The following is a 15,124-nucleotide window of genomic DNA, read 5'->3' as shown; positions in this document are numbered from 1 at the left end:
ATTTATATTCTTACTATCTACTTTTATTCTGTTTATTTTTATGAATTAATATAGGTAGACATATATATAATGAGTTTAGACGCATAGATCTTAGTAAAAAGAAAAAATTATGTTAATTATTAAATTATTTTTGCCCCGGGAATATATTGAATCAGGGTTGAATGGTTGATGATATACGAAACTTGATTTCATTGATGTAGTCCTAGAATCGACAGTTGGTTAACAATCAGTTGTGTAGGCCTCTAATTTGGTTGCAAGTTTTGCAACATGATAGCATCTTTGTAAACATCGCTTGAAAAAGCGCAAAAGTGACATTTGTTATGGCAATTAGATTCCCCTCACTGAGATAAATGATCAAAGAATTTTCAGAAAACCCAGGCTATTTTTTGACAATTCTAGTTTTATTTTTGAATGATTGGCCCTCTCTCTATACATAATATATCATGTATTTTTCTTTTTATTCAATTTCATAGTTTTAACTTTTAAGGGCATTTGTGTCATCCTATAGAAATTGCAGTTCTGTTTTTATCCTGTTAATCATAGGGCTATGTGTTTCATCATTGTCTAAATTTTAGAAATTAATTAACCTTTAAACATCATTATTATAACACGTATTGTTATCATTATCGAAAAATTAGAGCAAATTAAGTAACACTGGTGAAAAAAGCGTTGTTTTTAAAGTCTTGAATGAGGTTACATATTTGTGTACGTTATTTGAGTAGAGTAAACAAACGACTCTCTCAGTAATTTGGTATAGCGCCATCACAAGTTGAGGTGCTATATAGTGTAAGTACCGGCACTGTGATTATAATTGATTTGAATCATTCGCAACTTATATGAATCATAACTGTTTACTCAATAGATAGGAGTTGCGATTAATTTCAAGTTGCCTTTAATTTGAATCAATCACAAATATTTATAAGAAGGGATCCTGGGATTTCTTTTCGTTCTGCAGATCCGTATTGCATTCAATGGAAGCAAAAATATTAAAGAAAAGAATTGAGAGGACTTGCTCTTAACTTATCTAAAATCAGAACGGTATCACTCGAAAACATACGATTGAAATACAGTTTTTATTAGAATTTGGCTCGAAATCAAGTTTGACCTTTTCTTTTATTTTGATTCAGATATATCAAAATATAAATTCTGATAGACAATCATTGTGATCAGTTAATAAGCGTTTCCTTTTTGTAAATCATGGAATCTTTGGTGCAATCAACACAGGAAATGTTTTAAAATAAGTAAAGAATATCCATTTGATTAGGCGGATGTTATTGATTATGGCCTGACAGATTAAATGCTGACACTTCCTCTATCTGGATCTATTCAGAGGTTAGGAGATGATATATGTCGGCCCTTAATTTAAGTTCAAGTTCAAAGAAACATTTTACTTCTTCCATTTCATTTTCTACATCAACAAAATACTCAAGTATATTGTTGTATGTTGGAAGCTTGTCGAATAAAAAAAAAATTAAAAATCAAGTGTAATGAATTTGTACAATGACATGAAAAAGTGTATTCACAGAATTTAGACGTAGTACTTTAAAGTTAATTAAAGAACTGAACTAAAATAATTCTAATCGTTTTGCTATGCAACAAAAAGATTTCGTATGATGCTTTAGGCCTTTCAACATTCTGCAAAAGTTTGATATCAAAATTCAAGGATATATTTTAGGCTATTTTAAAGATCTTTTAACATATAAATCATTTCAGAGTTCTAGTTCTAAGCCATAACTAGACCGATGTGAAAAGATGAAAATATTACGTCTTCTTATATTCCTATTTATTTTAATGCATTAAATTTAATGTAACTTACATGAAGTCATGTTCAACTTATATCTCGACATGATTGTCATGAAGTCTTATGTGCTGGCTATTTTTAATTATTCGTCGGGCTCCCATTTATAACAGGATCATTCTAATAAGGTCTATGACATAAATCGTTCCAAACCCGCCGGAAGGTCTATCTTAAGTTATAGGCAAATTTAGTATTGATGTCTATTTGTAATTGGTTCTTGTCTCTTTTTTAAATGGATTATATTGAATTGATCAGCTTTATAGAAAAGTACAAAAACAGCAAGCCGTTATGTATAGGCCATATTCTATTCTATTCTGTTCCTTTTTAATGATATGATGTATGGCTATATAATAAGTCTATCTCTCTCTCTCTCTCTCTCTCTCTCTCTCTCTCTCTCTCTCTCTCTCTCTCAATCATACATCACCCGTCGCTGAACGAATATGAAATGACAGTATATGATTTTCACTCATAATCACAACAATGTACTCTCTCTCTCTCTCTCTCTCTCTCTCTCTTTTAAATGGATTAGGCCTACATTGTATTGATCAGCTCTAATTTTAGAAGAATAAAACAACAAGCAAAAGGCCACATGCAGGCCTACTCTATTCTGTTTCTTTATAGGGCTATAAAGTCCCCCCCCCTCATCTCTCTCTCTCTCCCCTCTCTCTCAATCATGCATCACCTCGCTGAAGATTTTCACTCATGATCATAGCGTACTCTCCCTCCCATCCCCCACCCCACCCCTGGTACACTGGCTTTGTATGACGACTGCCCAATTAAAGTAAGCCTACTCGGATGTTTCTGCATTTATTGATAATTTAAATATAAAACATTCAAATAACAATAATACTATATAATATAATTGATTTACATAAAGAGTGCACGTATGACAACTTGAATACACAAAAATAAAAATGCATAATTGAAAGCTTGATAGTATGGAGTTAAGTAAAAAAAAAAACATAATAATTAAGATAAATGCAGCCAACTAGATCTATATACCGGTAGGCAAGAATGCTTGAGTCGATCTCTAGCAGCCTTGGGAAAAGGGGTTAATTTTCATCTTAAATTTCATGATTCGAGATTCACTGATATTCATGATACCATAATTAGCGTTGCGGACTTGAACCTCTAGCCTTTTAACACCCCCCCCCCCCCCCCCCCCACGGCCCCACCCAAAGACCCACCCATCGCCTCCTCATTTATAGCGCGGCGATAAAATCTAGTACGATTGGGGCATGGCGCGTGTTAAACCTATGGGAAGTACGTTCTTTCCCTTTTGAATAGTGTCTGCACGTACGTGAGACTAGTCATGTTCGCTAGCGCATTAGCGCTGCGAAGAAGTTGTATATCCATCGCGAACTATGTGTTTATATAACATTCCTCTTCGTTTAAGTTAGTTAAGTTTTATTGACTAATTATTGTGATGTTCTCCTTATTGACGTGCTGCCTCCTCTTCAGATTTCTAATTTGATTTTAATTGTTGATGTAATGATGCGGTACCGGTAGTGGATTCCCGAGTGGATTACATGTAACACTATTAAAAACAGACCTCTACTACAAATACTGTCTAGTACGCACACGCCCAGTATTAGTCTGTAAATCAAGACCCCTTTTTAAAAAAAGCCCCAATCTGTGCCGCATAAAACGCGTTATTTTTTTATGCGGCACAGATTGGGGCATGGTGCGTGTTAAACCTATGGGAAGTACGTTCTTTCCCTTCTGAATAGTGTCTGCACGCCGAGACTAGTCATGTTTCAACTTTCGACGAATCGACACACGTACATCATGACATGCACGCTGTCGAGGGTCGCGGAGAATTGCGCCACTTTTCGAAGTCAATTGCGCTGCCGCTCTATCGCTATACGCATAGCACTGCGAAGAAGTTTGAATATCCATCGCGAACTATGTCATGATGTGTTTGGATAACGTTCCTCTTCGTTTAAGGGTAAGTTTTATTGACTAATTATTGTGATATTCTCCTTATTGACGTGCTGCCTTCTCTTCAGATTTCCAATTTCATTTTAATTGTTGATGTAATGATTTTCCATACGGTACGTGGATTACATGTAACACTATTAAAACAGACTCTAGCCTAGTCTAGGCCTAACTAAGTTAGAGTAGGCCTACTACTAGCAGCTAGCGTGAGGGTGGCACACATCAATGCCAATGAATGGGGTTTTGTAATAACGGCACTCAAAGAATTATGCCGACACTTCATCCCAAATTGTCCGTTAATTAGCTAAACACTAGGCCCTAGGTGTAGTGTAACCTATTTTTGTTATAAATTTGTTCATAGGCCTAGCCCTAGGGCTAAGTTTATAGATTCATAATCAATATTTACTTCTTCATTTCTTGTCTGCGTTTGTGTGTGTTTGTAAATTGTAATCATTTTATTCTTTGACTTTTGCACATGCAGGCAATATTGCCAGACGATCTAGTTCAGGACATACATGTATGTTCCTTCGATGATGATGATGGTCCCAACTTTTCGGCAACCTTTCGCCTGAAGACGAAAACAATTGATAGTTGGCAGCAGTGGCTTTCGGCTTTTCAAGAGACTAAAGTCACATGGAGGGTAAAAACAACCATGCCAGCATGTGGTCGATCTGTGATATTCAAGGTAGGACACCAACCATGTCCATTTCATTAGATTGAATTAATTATACTTTTTACCATTACCATCCTGTTGTATTTATTTATGTCTTACTATTCCTGAACAACAACTTTTTTGTTTTTTGTTTACTGTTCTTGCATTCTTTGATATGTTTAATGTCACTACATTGTTATTTATCTGTGACCAGTGAGCAACAAATTTCCATGTAATGGACAATAAGATAGATAGATAGATAGAAATGGTTAGTAAAAAGATCATCGCAGCCAATGGCTGAATTGCGATCCATTTCACAAGGTTATATACAATACAATTGCAATTCAAATTGAAATAACACAAGATATGACATAAATCAATAATCAAACATATAGACATTTCATAAAAATTCATTGATTGTATTCATTTTTGTTAAAAAAAGAAAGAGATAGGGAGAGGTGTAGGAGAGGGAGAGTTGGAGTGATGACAAAGAGAGAGGAGAAAAAGAGAGAAAGGAAGAGAGAGAAGGGGGACGAAAGAGAGAGACGGAAAGAGAGAGAGAGAGAGTGAGAGTTGAAGAGAGGAAGAGACAGACGAAGGGTACCCTATCATTACAGATGAGGGGAGATGGCAAGAAATGTTCAGTAATGCAGAAAATTGAGATAAAAACTATCAAAATTCATTCACATAGTTCAATCATGGACTGTGAAATTCTAAAAATACAATTTATATATAAGTAAAAGGTCAACTATAGGCAATCCATACTTCTTAAGGCAACAAAACATAAACAACTTCCTATTACACCTTTTTGTGAGATCGGATACATGACTATCCCACTTTAGGTTTGATTGTAAAATTATTATTAAATCAATTCAGTTCAATTTATTAAATTCATTTTTGTCAAATATTATGAACTTAAATGTTATGTTTTATGTTGTATGTAATGTGATATAGGTTATGTGTAATATGTTATTTAAATACTGTTGTGTCAAATACTTATAATATTGTAAAAAGGTTATTGTAATTGATTGTCTTGGTTATTGAAAATGAAATGTAATTGTAAAGCTAATGGAAACAAATGCTTCTTTTTTCATGTTTCACTTGTCCTGTGTATCTTTCGATATGAAGTCATTTTTTGTATTAGCGATTGCATAAATTTTGTATTTTTATTTTGACTCTTCAGAAACAGTACAGATGCCAGCACGGGCAACAAAGAAACAAACAGTACTCACATTTCCACCCAAAAAACACAAATTGTGTATCAACTATGACAGTGACCATCAGGAAAACCGAATATTCAAGGAAAAGGCAGAGCAGGTGGGTAAAACTCTAGCATTGCATATTCATTTTTACAGAGGGTCTAATTACAATGATTATCCTGTTTAATATCAATATATGACTGATTCAGTTCTATTTTATCAGTCGGAGGGGGTGGGGTGTAAAATCTTGCCTTCAGGGTGCCGTTGCATAAAACTTGCTATTATAGAAACTTTTCATGGAATACTGGATTTTGATTGGCTCTTGAGCAACGTTACCATGGTAGTTACCATTGAATCATACCTAAATGAAAGCATACCTAAATCATACCTCAATGAAAGCCCTACATAAAGTCTGTGTGGGAAAAAGCAACAAACTTAATATTTGATTTAATAAATTGATTTGTTTCTGATTTTTTCCAGCAATGAGTATTACAATACTGTAGTGGACAAATTTACCTTTAATATTAATTCTGCGAAAAGGGATTAAAAAACTTTTTAACAGAGAGTGGGATGTTTATTGAGAAGTGAATACCGGTAAGCTATCTGACCATATCTGACTATACATTACCATTCTATACTTTAAAAAAAATGGGGAAAAAATGAAAATAAAAAATAAACATTCTATGCTAATGACTACCATTTTTTTTCTTCTTTTCTTTTCATTTTTTTTCTCTTTTTTTTCTTCTGCATACAGGAGTTTAGATACCCACATGCCGGAATGGCCAACTCAAGTGGTGATAGCCTGGAACCACAACCATGTATTGGACATCCCCGCCTCACTCAAATACAGGGATGTGGGTGAGGATGCAGTGAAGAACCTTCAAGAACTGTTCGAGCAGGGGCATTCTCCACAAACCGCTCTCACCATATTGCATAGTGATATGCAAGTTGATGACCCCGAGGGATATATCACAAAATCTGCCGACAGGGCTGTGTGTCCAGACCTTCAATTTTGTTATAGGTAAACAATTTTTCCTATCATCATCATCATCATTACCATTCATTATTAAATGTTACCATTAATGATAACGCAGTTGATAAAATATCTGATTTAAAATGTATAATACAAATAAAAAGGAATAAATATTTCTCTTTGCTCAAATTTATTTCAAAATGTTTGTTCCAGTTGTAATTCCATTTAATTTCAAATGTCAAATACATTCAATTAAGACCAAGTATTGCACATAACGGCACACAGTGGAGGTGCCTTGGTCAAGTGGTCTAAGGCCCTTGACTGGAGATGCGAGAATCAGGGTTCTCTCCCTGGCATGGCACTTGATTTAACTCAAATACTCAAGTAAATAAAATTACAATTATTGCAGGTTCTCTGTGACACTGTTGTACAGAAGTTGATATGTCCAAGGATACTATCTGGCTCATGACATATATTGAAATGCTTCCTGATGGTCTTTCCTTATCGGTTGCCTGAGAAATTTGGAATAATGAATGATATGTGAGTTTGTGTATTGTGTTTTTTTCTACACTGCAGACTATACTACCACATTTTTAAACAAAAATATGGAGCTGGGAATGGACAAGAGATGATTGATGCCATTGAAGAGAGAGTGTTCGCCCCATACAACGCTGAGATGGGAATGAAGTGTGTGTCCATGACCAAAGAAGATGACCACATCATCATAGCCATTTGCACACCAATGATGAGGAGGGTGCACACAACAAGACAGAGTGGAGAGATGGTGTTCATAGATTCAACAGGTATTTCAGGCCTAGTATTATTATTACAATGATATGCTTACAAGTAATTTGAAAAGTAAGATATATTCTTTTGCCGACATGTAACCTTTTTAGGTGGCTTTGATCTTCATGACTCCAGCCAAATTGTAACAGAATATGGTAAAAAAAATTCTTTCCAAATTGACTTGAATTGCAATGGAAATCAACATTAATTTTTTCTCACTGGATGTAAAGTGGAATAAATGAGGTATACATAATTATGTATTATTATTATTATTAATAATGTAGTGAACAAAATACAATACAGTAAATCCTAACAGTCAATAGTGGGTCTGGCTTATCATGCTTATGAAAAATGGATACCTCTTGCGAGGTTGGATGCTTTATTACAATCACCATTTCATACTTAGTGTCAGTGGTCATTATCTATAGAGCCTGCTGGAGAAAGATCTCATCTTGTGCAAACTTGGCCCACATTATACATGTAATACTATAACTCTAATGCAATTCATGCAGTACAAAATTGTTGATCATGTTATGTGGGTCTGTACATTAACTGTTGTAATGACTTCAGAACTCATTTTGCAGGTAATATTGATCGCCATGGTAGCCGATTATTCATACTCTTGACACACAACAGTGCTGGTGGTCTACCTCTGGGTATTATGATAACGTCATGTGAACAGCAGAGTGTGATAGAGAAGGGTTTGAACCTTCTCACTGAGGTGATGCCTCCTGATTGCTTCAATGGTAGAGGAGCTGCTGGGCCGAACATCTTCATCACCGATGATTGCACAGCTGAGCGGACAGCACTGCGGAATGTCTACCCCTCCTCCACCTTGCTGTTGTGCATATTCCACGTCCTTCAAGCAGCATGGCGCTGGTTGTGGGATAGCAAGCATGGAATTCCCAAAGGTTCAAGACAACCCTTGTTCCAGAACATCAAGCGCATAATGTATGCATCTACCCCCGAAGAAGCTGCCACAATACACTCAGATGCTTCTGAAGACCCTCTTACATTAAGGTATTACAGTTTGACTTCAAATATTGGCCTAATCATAATCCATGGAAATAATAGAAACAAAATATATGTAAGCAGAAGTGATCTGATTGTATTTCAATGAAACCATGATGCATTATATGATGTAGTGATGAATTTATTAGATTTCAGATTTTTTGGAGTAAAGAGGTGAAAGGTCACACATCTGTTTTAATATAATTTCAGCTAATTACAGTGACAAACTGCAAACTTATATGATATTTCAGCCAAATTCGGGGCACTTGTATACTATGATGCAACAAAAAAACTGATTGAGACTAAGGTCTGTTATATCTTAGGAACCTTTATCATGAGATTGAGTAAATTCATGCATAAGGCATACATTTGCCTGTACAGTGCAACATTTTTCATACCAATAGAAACTGTCAGAACACATTTGAAATGGACATTAGAATTGCACACACAACAGTGCCTTAATTGTTTGTAAATTTGCTCATTCATCTTCTAATTTCATTGTCTACAGATATCCGAAGTACCTAGAATACCTGAACGCATTGTATGAGAGGCGAGCCTTTTGGGCACTGTCATTCCGATCATCCCTTCTTGTCCGCGGAAACAATACGAATAATTACGCGGAAGCTGCGATGAGGGTGCTAAAAGATAACATTCTTCACAGGACCAAAGCCTTCAACATCCCTCAACTAGTGCACTTCATCTTGTCTCGCCTTGGACCGCATTATCAGAGAAAACTTGTTGCTGTTGCAAACCAGAGACCCATGATATCTACTCGAATGAAGCCTACAAGCTGCAAAAAGGAAGATATCTCAAAGGTATAAAGTTATATACTTTGGCATGATATCAAAGTTGTTGATTTTGTACCTGCACCTTGAATGGCATAAGATTTGATCCAAAAATTCAAAATTGTGATTTATATGTTGTAAACTTTTAGAAATATAAACGATAAATCATTTGAAAAATTGGGCCATTAATCACATTATATTTCAATACAAATTAAGACATATTAATGAAGATTCTTTTTTAATGTTGCAGAGAGTATTTTCTCTATGAACTTGTTTAATGGAAGGACAATAAATAATATTAAAAACATGATTACTATAGCGGTATAATGATGAGAGAGATGATTTAAGTCATACTTTTTTAATATCTCTTATTTATTTTTTGGCGGGGGGTGGGAGGGAGGAGGCAAGAGCCCTTCACCCTTCCCACGTTTCCCTCTTTCCTTCTTATTCCTCTTCTTTCTTTCCTTTTATATTTTCTTTCCCTTTCCCTTCTCTCTCTCTCTCTTATTTATTTTTTGGCGGGGGGGGGGGGAGGAGGAGGCAAGAGCCCTCCCCCCCCCCCGTTTCCCTCTTTTCTTCTTATTCTTCTTTCTTTCCTTTTATCTTCCCTTTCCCTTTCCCCCTTTCCCTTCTCTCTGTCTCCCCCATTAACATAGTAATAACGAAAGAGACCACTCAATCTGTAATCAAGACCATTCCATTTTATTTAATACATTTCCGATTTACTTAAATTGGCAACTATTACCTTCTGTCCCAGATCCTCATTTTAAACGACTGATGCGAAAGACTAGTCGACGCACCCTTCGAGAAAAGCCTCCCCGCTTTTATCGAAAGGGTGTGTTAAAACGGTACTCCGCTCTCAACGCATCCTTTCGAGAAAAGCCCCCCCCCCCCTCTTTTATCGAATGGGTGCGTTGAGCACACCACACCGCGCCGCACCGCACCCTTTCGATGAAAGCCCTACCATTATGCTCGAATTATAACTTGATCAGTAATTATGTTTATGTAAAGTTCTTGTATTGTACCTCTACATTGTTTCTTTCCTTCCTTCCATCTCTTTTTCTTTCTTTATTTGACTTGCTTGTTTTTTTTTTAAAATCCCTCTATTCAATATTTGTTTTTGATCTTCTTCTTTCTTTTTCTTTTGTCTTCTTTTTTTTTTTGGTCTTTTTCTTTTCCCTTCTTTTTTCTTTCTTCCTTCTTTCTTCTTCCCTTTTTTTTCTTCTTCTTCCTTCCCTCTTCATTCCATCATTGTTGTTTTTCTTTTCCTTCTTTTTCTTCTTCTTCTTCTTCTTCTTCTTCTTCTTCTTCTTCTTCTTCTTCTTCTTCTTCTTCTTCTTCTTCTTCTTCTTCTTCTTCTTCTTCTTCTTTTTAGGTTTATATATATATATATATATATATATATTTAGAAGTATTTGTTTCTGTTTCATGAAATATAACAAGAACCATTAATTTGTTTGATTATAGGTGATGCTGCTGCCCTACCACATAACTGGCTAGGTGCACTTCAAGACGATGGTATTGCTCCCCTTGAGGTTGAGGGAACCACTGACCAGCCAGATGAACAACTGGAAGAAAGACCACAGAGAGACTCCCTTGAGGTTGAGGAAACCACTGACCAGCCAGATGAACATCTGGAAGAACCTATTTCCTCACAAGGTTAGTTTTCTGTTGCATTTAATGAAATAGTAGTTGTCAAAATTGTTCCAAGTAATTAACTAATGTCTAAGGAAGGAATGATTCAATTTTGAGTTCATATCTAGATTTTAAGTATATTGTCATTGTTAAGATTTCACTCATTTTCTGGAAAAATGACAGTGACTAGATGGAAGCAGTATGTCTTTTATTCATTTATGTATTAATTTCTTCATGCCTTCCCTAATCTTCGTAATTTATTTTATTTATTTTTTTGGAGGGGGGAGGGGGAAGTAGGTAGTTATAATACTCCATCTGTACACAATTAGTTACCTCTTGATGCATGCCCCTAGACAGTACACTTACTCTCCCTCCCATATTAGCAACATATTGACTCGTTCCCAGATGAATCACCTCTAAAAACTATACCTCCCCTACAAATTTATTTGATGAACATCCCTGAAAAAAAATCAGTTACATGCATTTTTTCCTTATCCCTAGGTAGTTGTCAGCTGGAAAATATATAGGAAAGATCTGGACATAAATCCCTACACTGTTTATACATTCTGTTTGATAAAGAACCAGTACAGCTGTCCCCATCCCATAAGCATGTAGTTTATTTGGGTTTGTTCTCCCATTTTGATTTCTTCAAAAGACACAAAGTGGATGAAGATAGTCATATGAAGTTACTGTAAGAAATGGGATAAATTTGCACTTTCCTTTTTGCCTGTATTGAAAGGAGGTAGTTGTTCTGGGGGGAGGGGGGCAGGGGAGGGTAATTGATGCATGTTGTAACAAAATAATCTGATTATCATCATTTTCATTTTTCCACAGATGGTGACACGTCACAAGAATGTGCAAATCTGGCAGTGATGTTCGACACACTGAAGAGAAAGCTGGAAAATAATCCAGAGACATTTAAGGAGCCAGTCAATGCCATGTACCATACTTTCCAAAAGATGACTGATAATAATATGGTGTCAGCCATGTTCATGTTTGGAAAGTATGGGACAACTAACTTGGCTCCCCGCAGGTTCCTTGGTTCATCATTAGGATCACACGGACCAAACATTGGTGTACAACCAACTGCGATTGCACGACGGAAAGCTGCAATGGGGGGAAGGAGACGTCTGACATCTGGCAGACCAACCAAAGATGCTGCTGTAGCTGAACATGGCTACTCTAGGACGAGGTCAGAGCGTGTGCTGGGCGTGCATCAAACAAAGAGATCCAGAGTTGCCGCTCCTCACTCGCTGAGTCATGCTACAAGCATGAATGTAGCTTTGGGGAAAACGCACAGTGCGCAATAAAAGTGTAATTGGCAAATTAAGTACACTCAACTAAAAAAAGAAGAAAGTAAATTCACTTTCCATTCAGATTTTTTACAGAAGCTTCAATGAAAATTCAATGCAGCATTATAGCATGTATCAAATTAAAGGAAATGTTATGGCCATTTAAGCTAGTAGGTGAACCAAAAGAAAAACTTTAGGAATGAGTGAGCACATTTGATTGATTATTTTTTCTTCCAAGGTACAAAAGTAAAAATTGCAAAAATTGACAGTTTGTCATTCATTGTAAATGCCCTTCTACAACAGTGGGAACGATAGATCAAACTTACACATTGAGAAACTTGGCTAAAATCACACAATTGAGCCTTTATTCTCTGTTTCTACTTCCAACCCCCCCCCCCCTACCCTACAGCCTGCCCCTCCCCTCACCATTAAAAAGAACAGAAAAAAGAGAGAAGCTTTTGCTATATCCAAATTTCAAATATGTTTTTAATGCTACTTGTAAGTGGGTCCAATGGTCTCGTTACCAAAATGTTTGTGGACAGTGTTAAATGCAACATATTCCCTACATGTTCATTTTATTTTATTCCCACAGTGTGTACTTGGGTTAATTATGAAAATTTGATTTTCCTCCTGTCATGCTTTAAGATAGACCTGTGATATATATTAATGCTCTGACAATTTGAAATGATTTTATTTCTGAGAAATTGTAACTATGAATTGTCATAGTAAAATATGGGTCAGGCCACATTATAAATAACAATACAGGTATGACATTGAAAGATTGATGAAAAAATTATGTGATGGCCCCAAACTACTCTGTATAACTGGCTTTAAATCTCCATCTGTTCAGTTACCAGTTGCATCAAAACGTTGGAATTGATAAGATTACCATTATTTGCATATTTTCATGAATTTAAAGTGAGGCTTTAAAAATCTGTGCACTCAGTAATTTTAAAATGCCTACACAGCTGTAAAGTTTTAAAACTTGCCACTAAGTATTCTAATGTGTAATAATTGTTATGCCTCCGTTACGAAGTAGCAGGAGGCATTATGTTTTCGGTTTGTCCGTCCATCCGTACGTCCCATTCTCGTGATCGCGTTATCTGAAGAACCGATTGATGGATTCCTGCCAAACTTTGGTCATGTATGTATCTTGCAGAGCCGATGAACTGATTAGATTTTAGGGTCATGAGGTCAAGGTCAAAGGTTATGCGGCTCATTATGTATGCAAAAATAGCTTGTGATCGCATTATCATTAGAACAGATTGATGGATTCCTGCCAAACTTAGATCATGTATGTATCTTGCAGAGCCAATGAACTGAGTAGATTCTTGGGTCATGAGGTCAAAGGTCAAATGTCATGGGCTCATTATGTATGCAATAATAGCTTGTGAACGCACTCTCATTAGAACTGACAGATGGATTACTCTTTAACTCAGGACGTCTTGCAGAGCCAATGAACTGAGTAGATTTTAGAGTCATGAGGTCAAAGATTAAAGGGTCATATATGTATATGAGAAATTGCTTGTAATCACAATATTCTGAGAACCTGTTAATGGATTACAATGAAACTTAAATTTGACAAATTTCTTCTGTTTTGGTTTGTAAACTGCTATGACGGAGGCATCATTTTCGACTGCGCGCAGTCGAAGTTCCATCTAGTTAGACATACATGTATGACCTATCCTGAAACTATAAGGTTCATAAATGAACTTATTAATCACTTTTGTAAATGGTACGGCTTTTAGCGATTCATCCTTGTTTTAAATGAAACTTTTAGATATTCATCAACTTGACTCACAGTGTTTGTCAGATGAGCAAAAGAGCATACTTGTATGGGGTTGTTTCCTTAAGTGATCTGTATTATAAATCACAGCCTATATGATATCATTAACAGTCAAATCAGTTGGAATGTTTAAGACAAAATCTTAAAACTTCATACTGTTTGGTTTATAATTATTATTATTATTATTATTATTGATAATATTTGAAGTAGTAGTAGTAGTAGTAGTAATACCATTTTCATTATTATTATCAATATTATTGTTGATATCGTTCTTGTTATTACTGTTCTATTAATATTACAATTGTTCCTATATTTGTTTTTAAATTTTCTTAAATTACTTAATTCCTTTTTTATTTATTATTATTAATCGTATCAGACATCTGAGCGGGGCAATTTTTAAATGTTATTGCCCTCAAGGTTTAATTTGTATCATTTCTTCAAAATATAAGATCACTGCTAGCTATAGCCTTGCAATTTTGCAAATGGGGTTTGCATGGCACTCATTCGTGCGATTATACGAAGACATAATTAATGTCAGACAGTACAAGAACGACAATTAAAGGAAACACAAGAGTCAGATTTTTGTTATAGTGTTTTATGTCAATGAACAAGAGTGAGCATAAGAGAGAGAGAGAGAGAGAGAGAGAGAGAGAGAATGTGTGTATGTGTGTGAGCGAGAGAGGGAGAAAGATGGGGGTGGGGGGGGGGGGGTGGGAGAGGAGTGGATGGATGGCGGTGGGGAACTTTTGCAAGGAGTAGTTGGGCATCATGCCATCTGAAAGACCATTAATTATTTTCCTTTTCCATGTGAAAAACGAAATAAACAAAACATTAGCCTAAACAAATTCTTGATAACATGAGCCCCTTCTGTTTTATAGGAAAGAATAAGACAATTAATAGTATTCATAACAGAATTTTTTTTATTTTTTATTTTTTTTATTGGACATTGTGCTGTCATAAAACATGAAATAATGAATTACATAGCTGTCTGATGATGAACCTTAATTTACATTTTTATAAGATCCAACCCATTGACAGAAATTCAATTACAGTATCGTTCAAAACGTTTATCAAACAAGTAATGCAGCATGGCCAACATGATGCATGATGTATTTGAAAGGTGTTGTGGAAATGTCACACTATACTCAGGGATACCCTGCTATACTCTTGCATTACAGCCTTACAGGCATAACATATTTTGTAATACATACACACAACCAAAGCAATTAAAAAAGCATCGTGATATTGAAATACTGGTACATGTGTGTG

At 35.7% G+C, this 15,124-nt stretch overlaps 2 protein-coding genes across 2 annotated transcripts; both read left to right on the top strand.

Annotated features, from left to right (window-relative positions):
* The first annotated feature begins 3,465 nt into the window (after positions 1–3,465).
* Positions 3,466–9,335, top strand: LOC115925477. The gene is made up of 7 exons (XM_030989421.1): positions 3,466–3,746; positions 4,218–4,421; positions 5,572–5,705; positions 6,342–6,608; positions 7,137–7,363; positions 7,931–8,366; positions 8,866–9,335. Exons 1-7 carry the CDS (start codon positions 3,711–3,713, stop codon positions 9,176–9,178), a joined length of 1,617 nt encoding a protein of 538 aa, XP_030845281.1. The 5' UTR covers positions 3,466–3,710; the 3' UTR covers positions 9,179–9,335.
* Positions 9,336–10,093: 758 nt separating this feature from the next.
* Positions 10,094–12,480, top strand: LOC115925225. The gene is made up of 3 exons (XM_030988826.1): positions 10,094–10,133; positions 10,610–10,801; positions 11,612–12,480. Exons 1-3 carry the CDS (start codon positions 10,094–10,096, stop codon positions 12,085–12,087), a joined length of 708 nt encoding a protein of 235 aa, XP_030844686.1. The 3' UTR covers positions 12,088–12,480.
* Positions 12,481–15,124: the final 2,644 nt, after the last annotated feature.

This window comes from Strongylocentrotus purpuratus, unplaced genomic scaffold (assembly GCF_000002235.5).
Source record: "Strongylocentrotus purpuratus isolate Spur 01 unplaced genomic scaffold, Spur_5.0 spur5_scaffold_18, whole genome shotgun sequence".
NCBI classification, from domain to species: Eukaryota; Metazoa; Echinodermata; class Echinoidea; order Camarodonta; family Strongylocentrotidae; genus Strongylocentrotus; species Strongylocentrotus purpuratus.
Note: the sequence above shows the minus strand (reverse complement) of the source record. Positions and strands in the feature narration are given on the sequence as shown.

Bases quoted from the DNA above. Each gene is read 5' to 3' on its own strand.
- LOC115925477 (XM_030989421.1), top strand. From the start codon at position 3,711: ATGATGTGTTTGGATAACGTTCCTCTTCGTTTAAGG. The intron at 5,706-6,341 runs GTGGGTAAAACT...TTCTGCATACAG, and splicing joins TCAAGGAAAAGGCAGAGCAG to GAGTTTAGATACCCACATGC. The intron at 7,364-7,930 runs GTATTTCAGGCC...CTCATTTTGCAG, and splicing joins GGTGTTCATAGATTCAACAG to GTAATATTGATCGCCATGGT.
- LOC115925225 (XM_030988826.1), top strand. From the start codon at position 10,094: ATGAAAGCCCTACCATTATGCTCGAATTATAACTTGATCA. The intron at 10,134-10,609 runs GTAATTATGTTT...GTTTGATTATAG, and splicing joins CTCGAATTATAACTTGATCA to GTGATGCTGCTGCCCTACCA. The intron at 10,802-11,611 runs GTTAGTTTTCTG...ATTTTTCCACAG, and splicing joins AGAACCTATTTCCTCACAAG to ATGGTGACACGTCACAAGAA.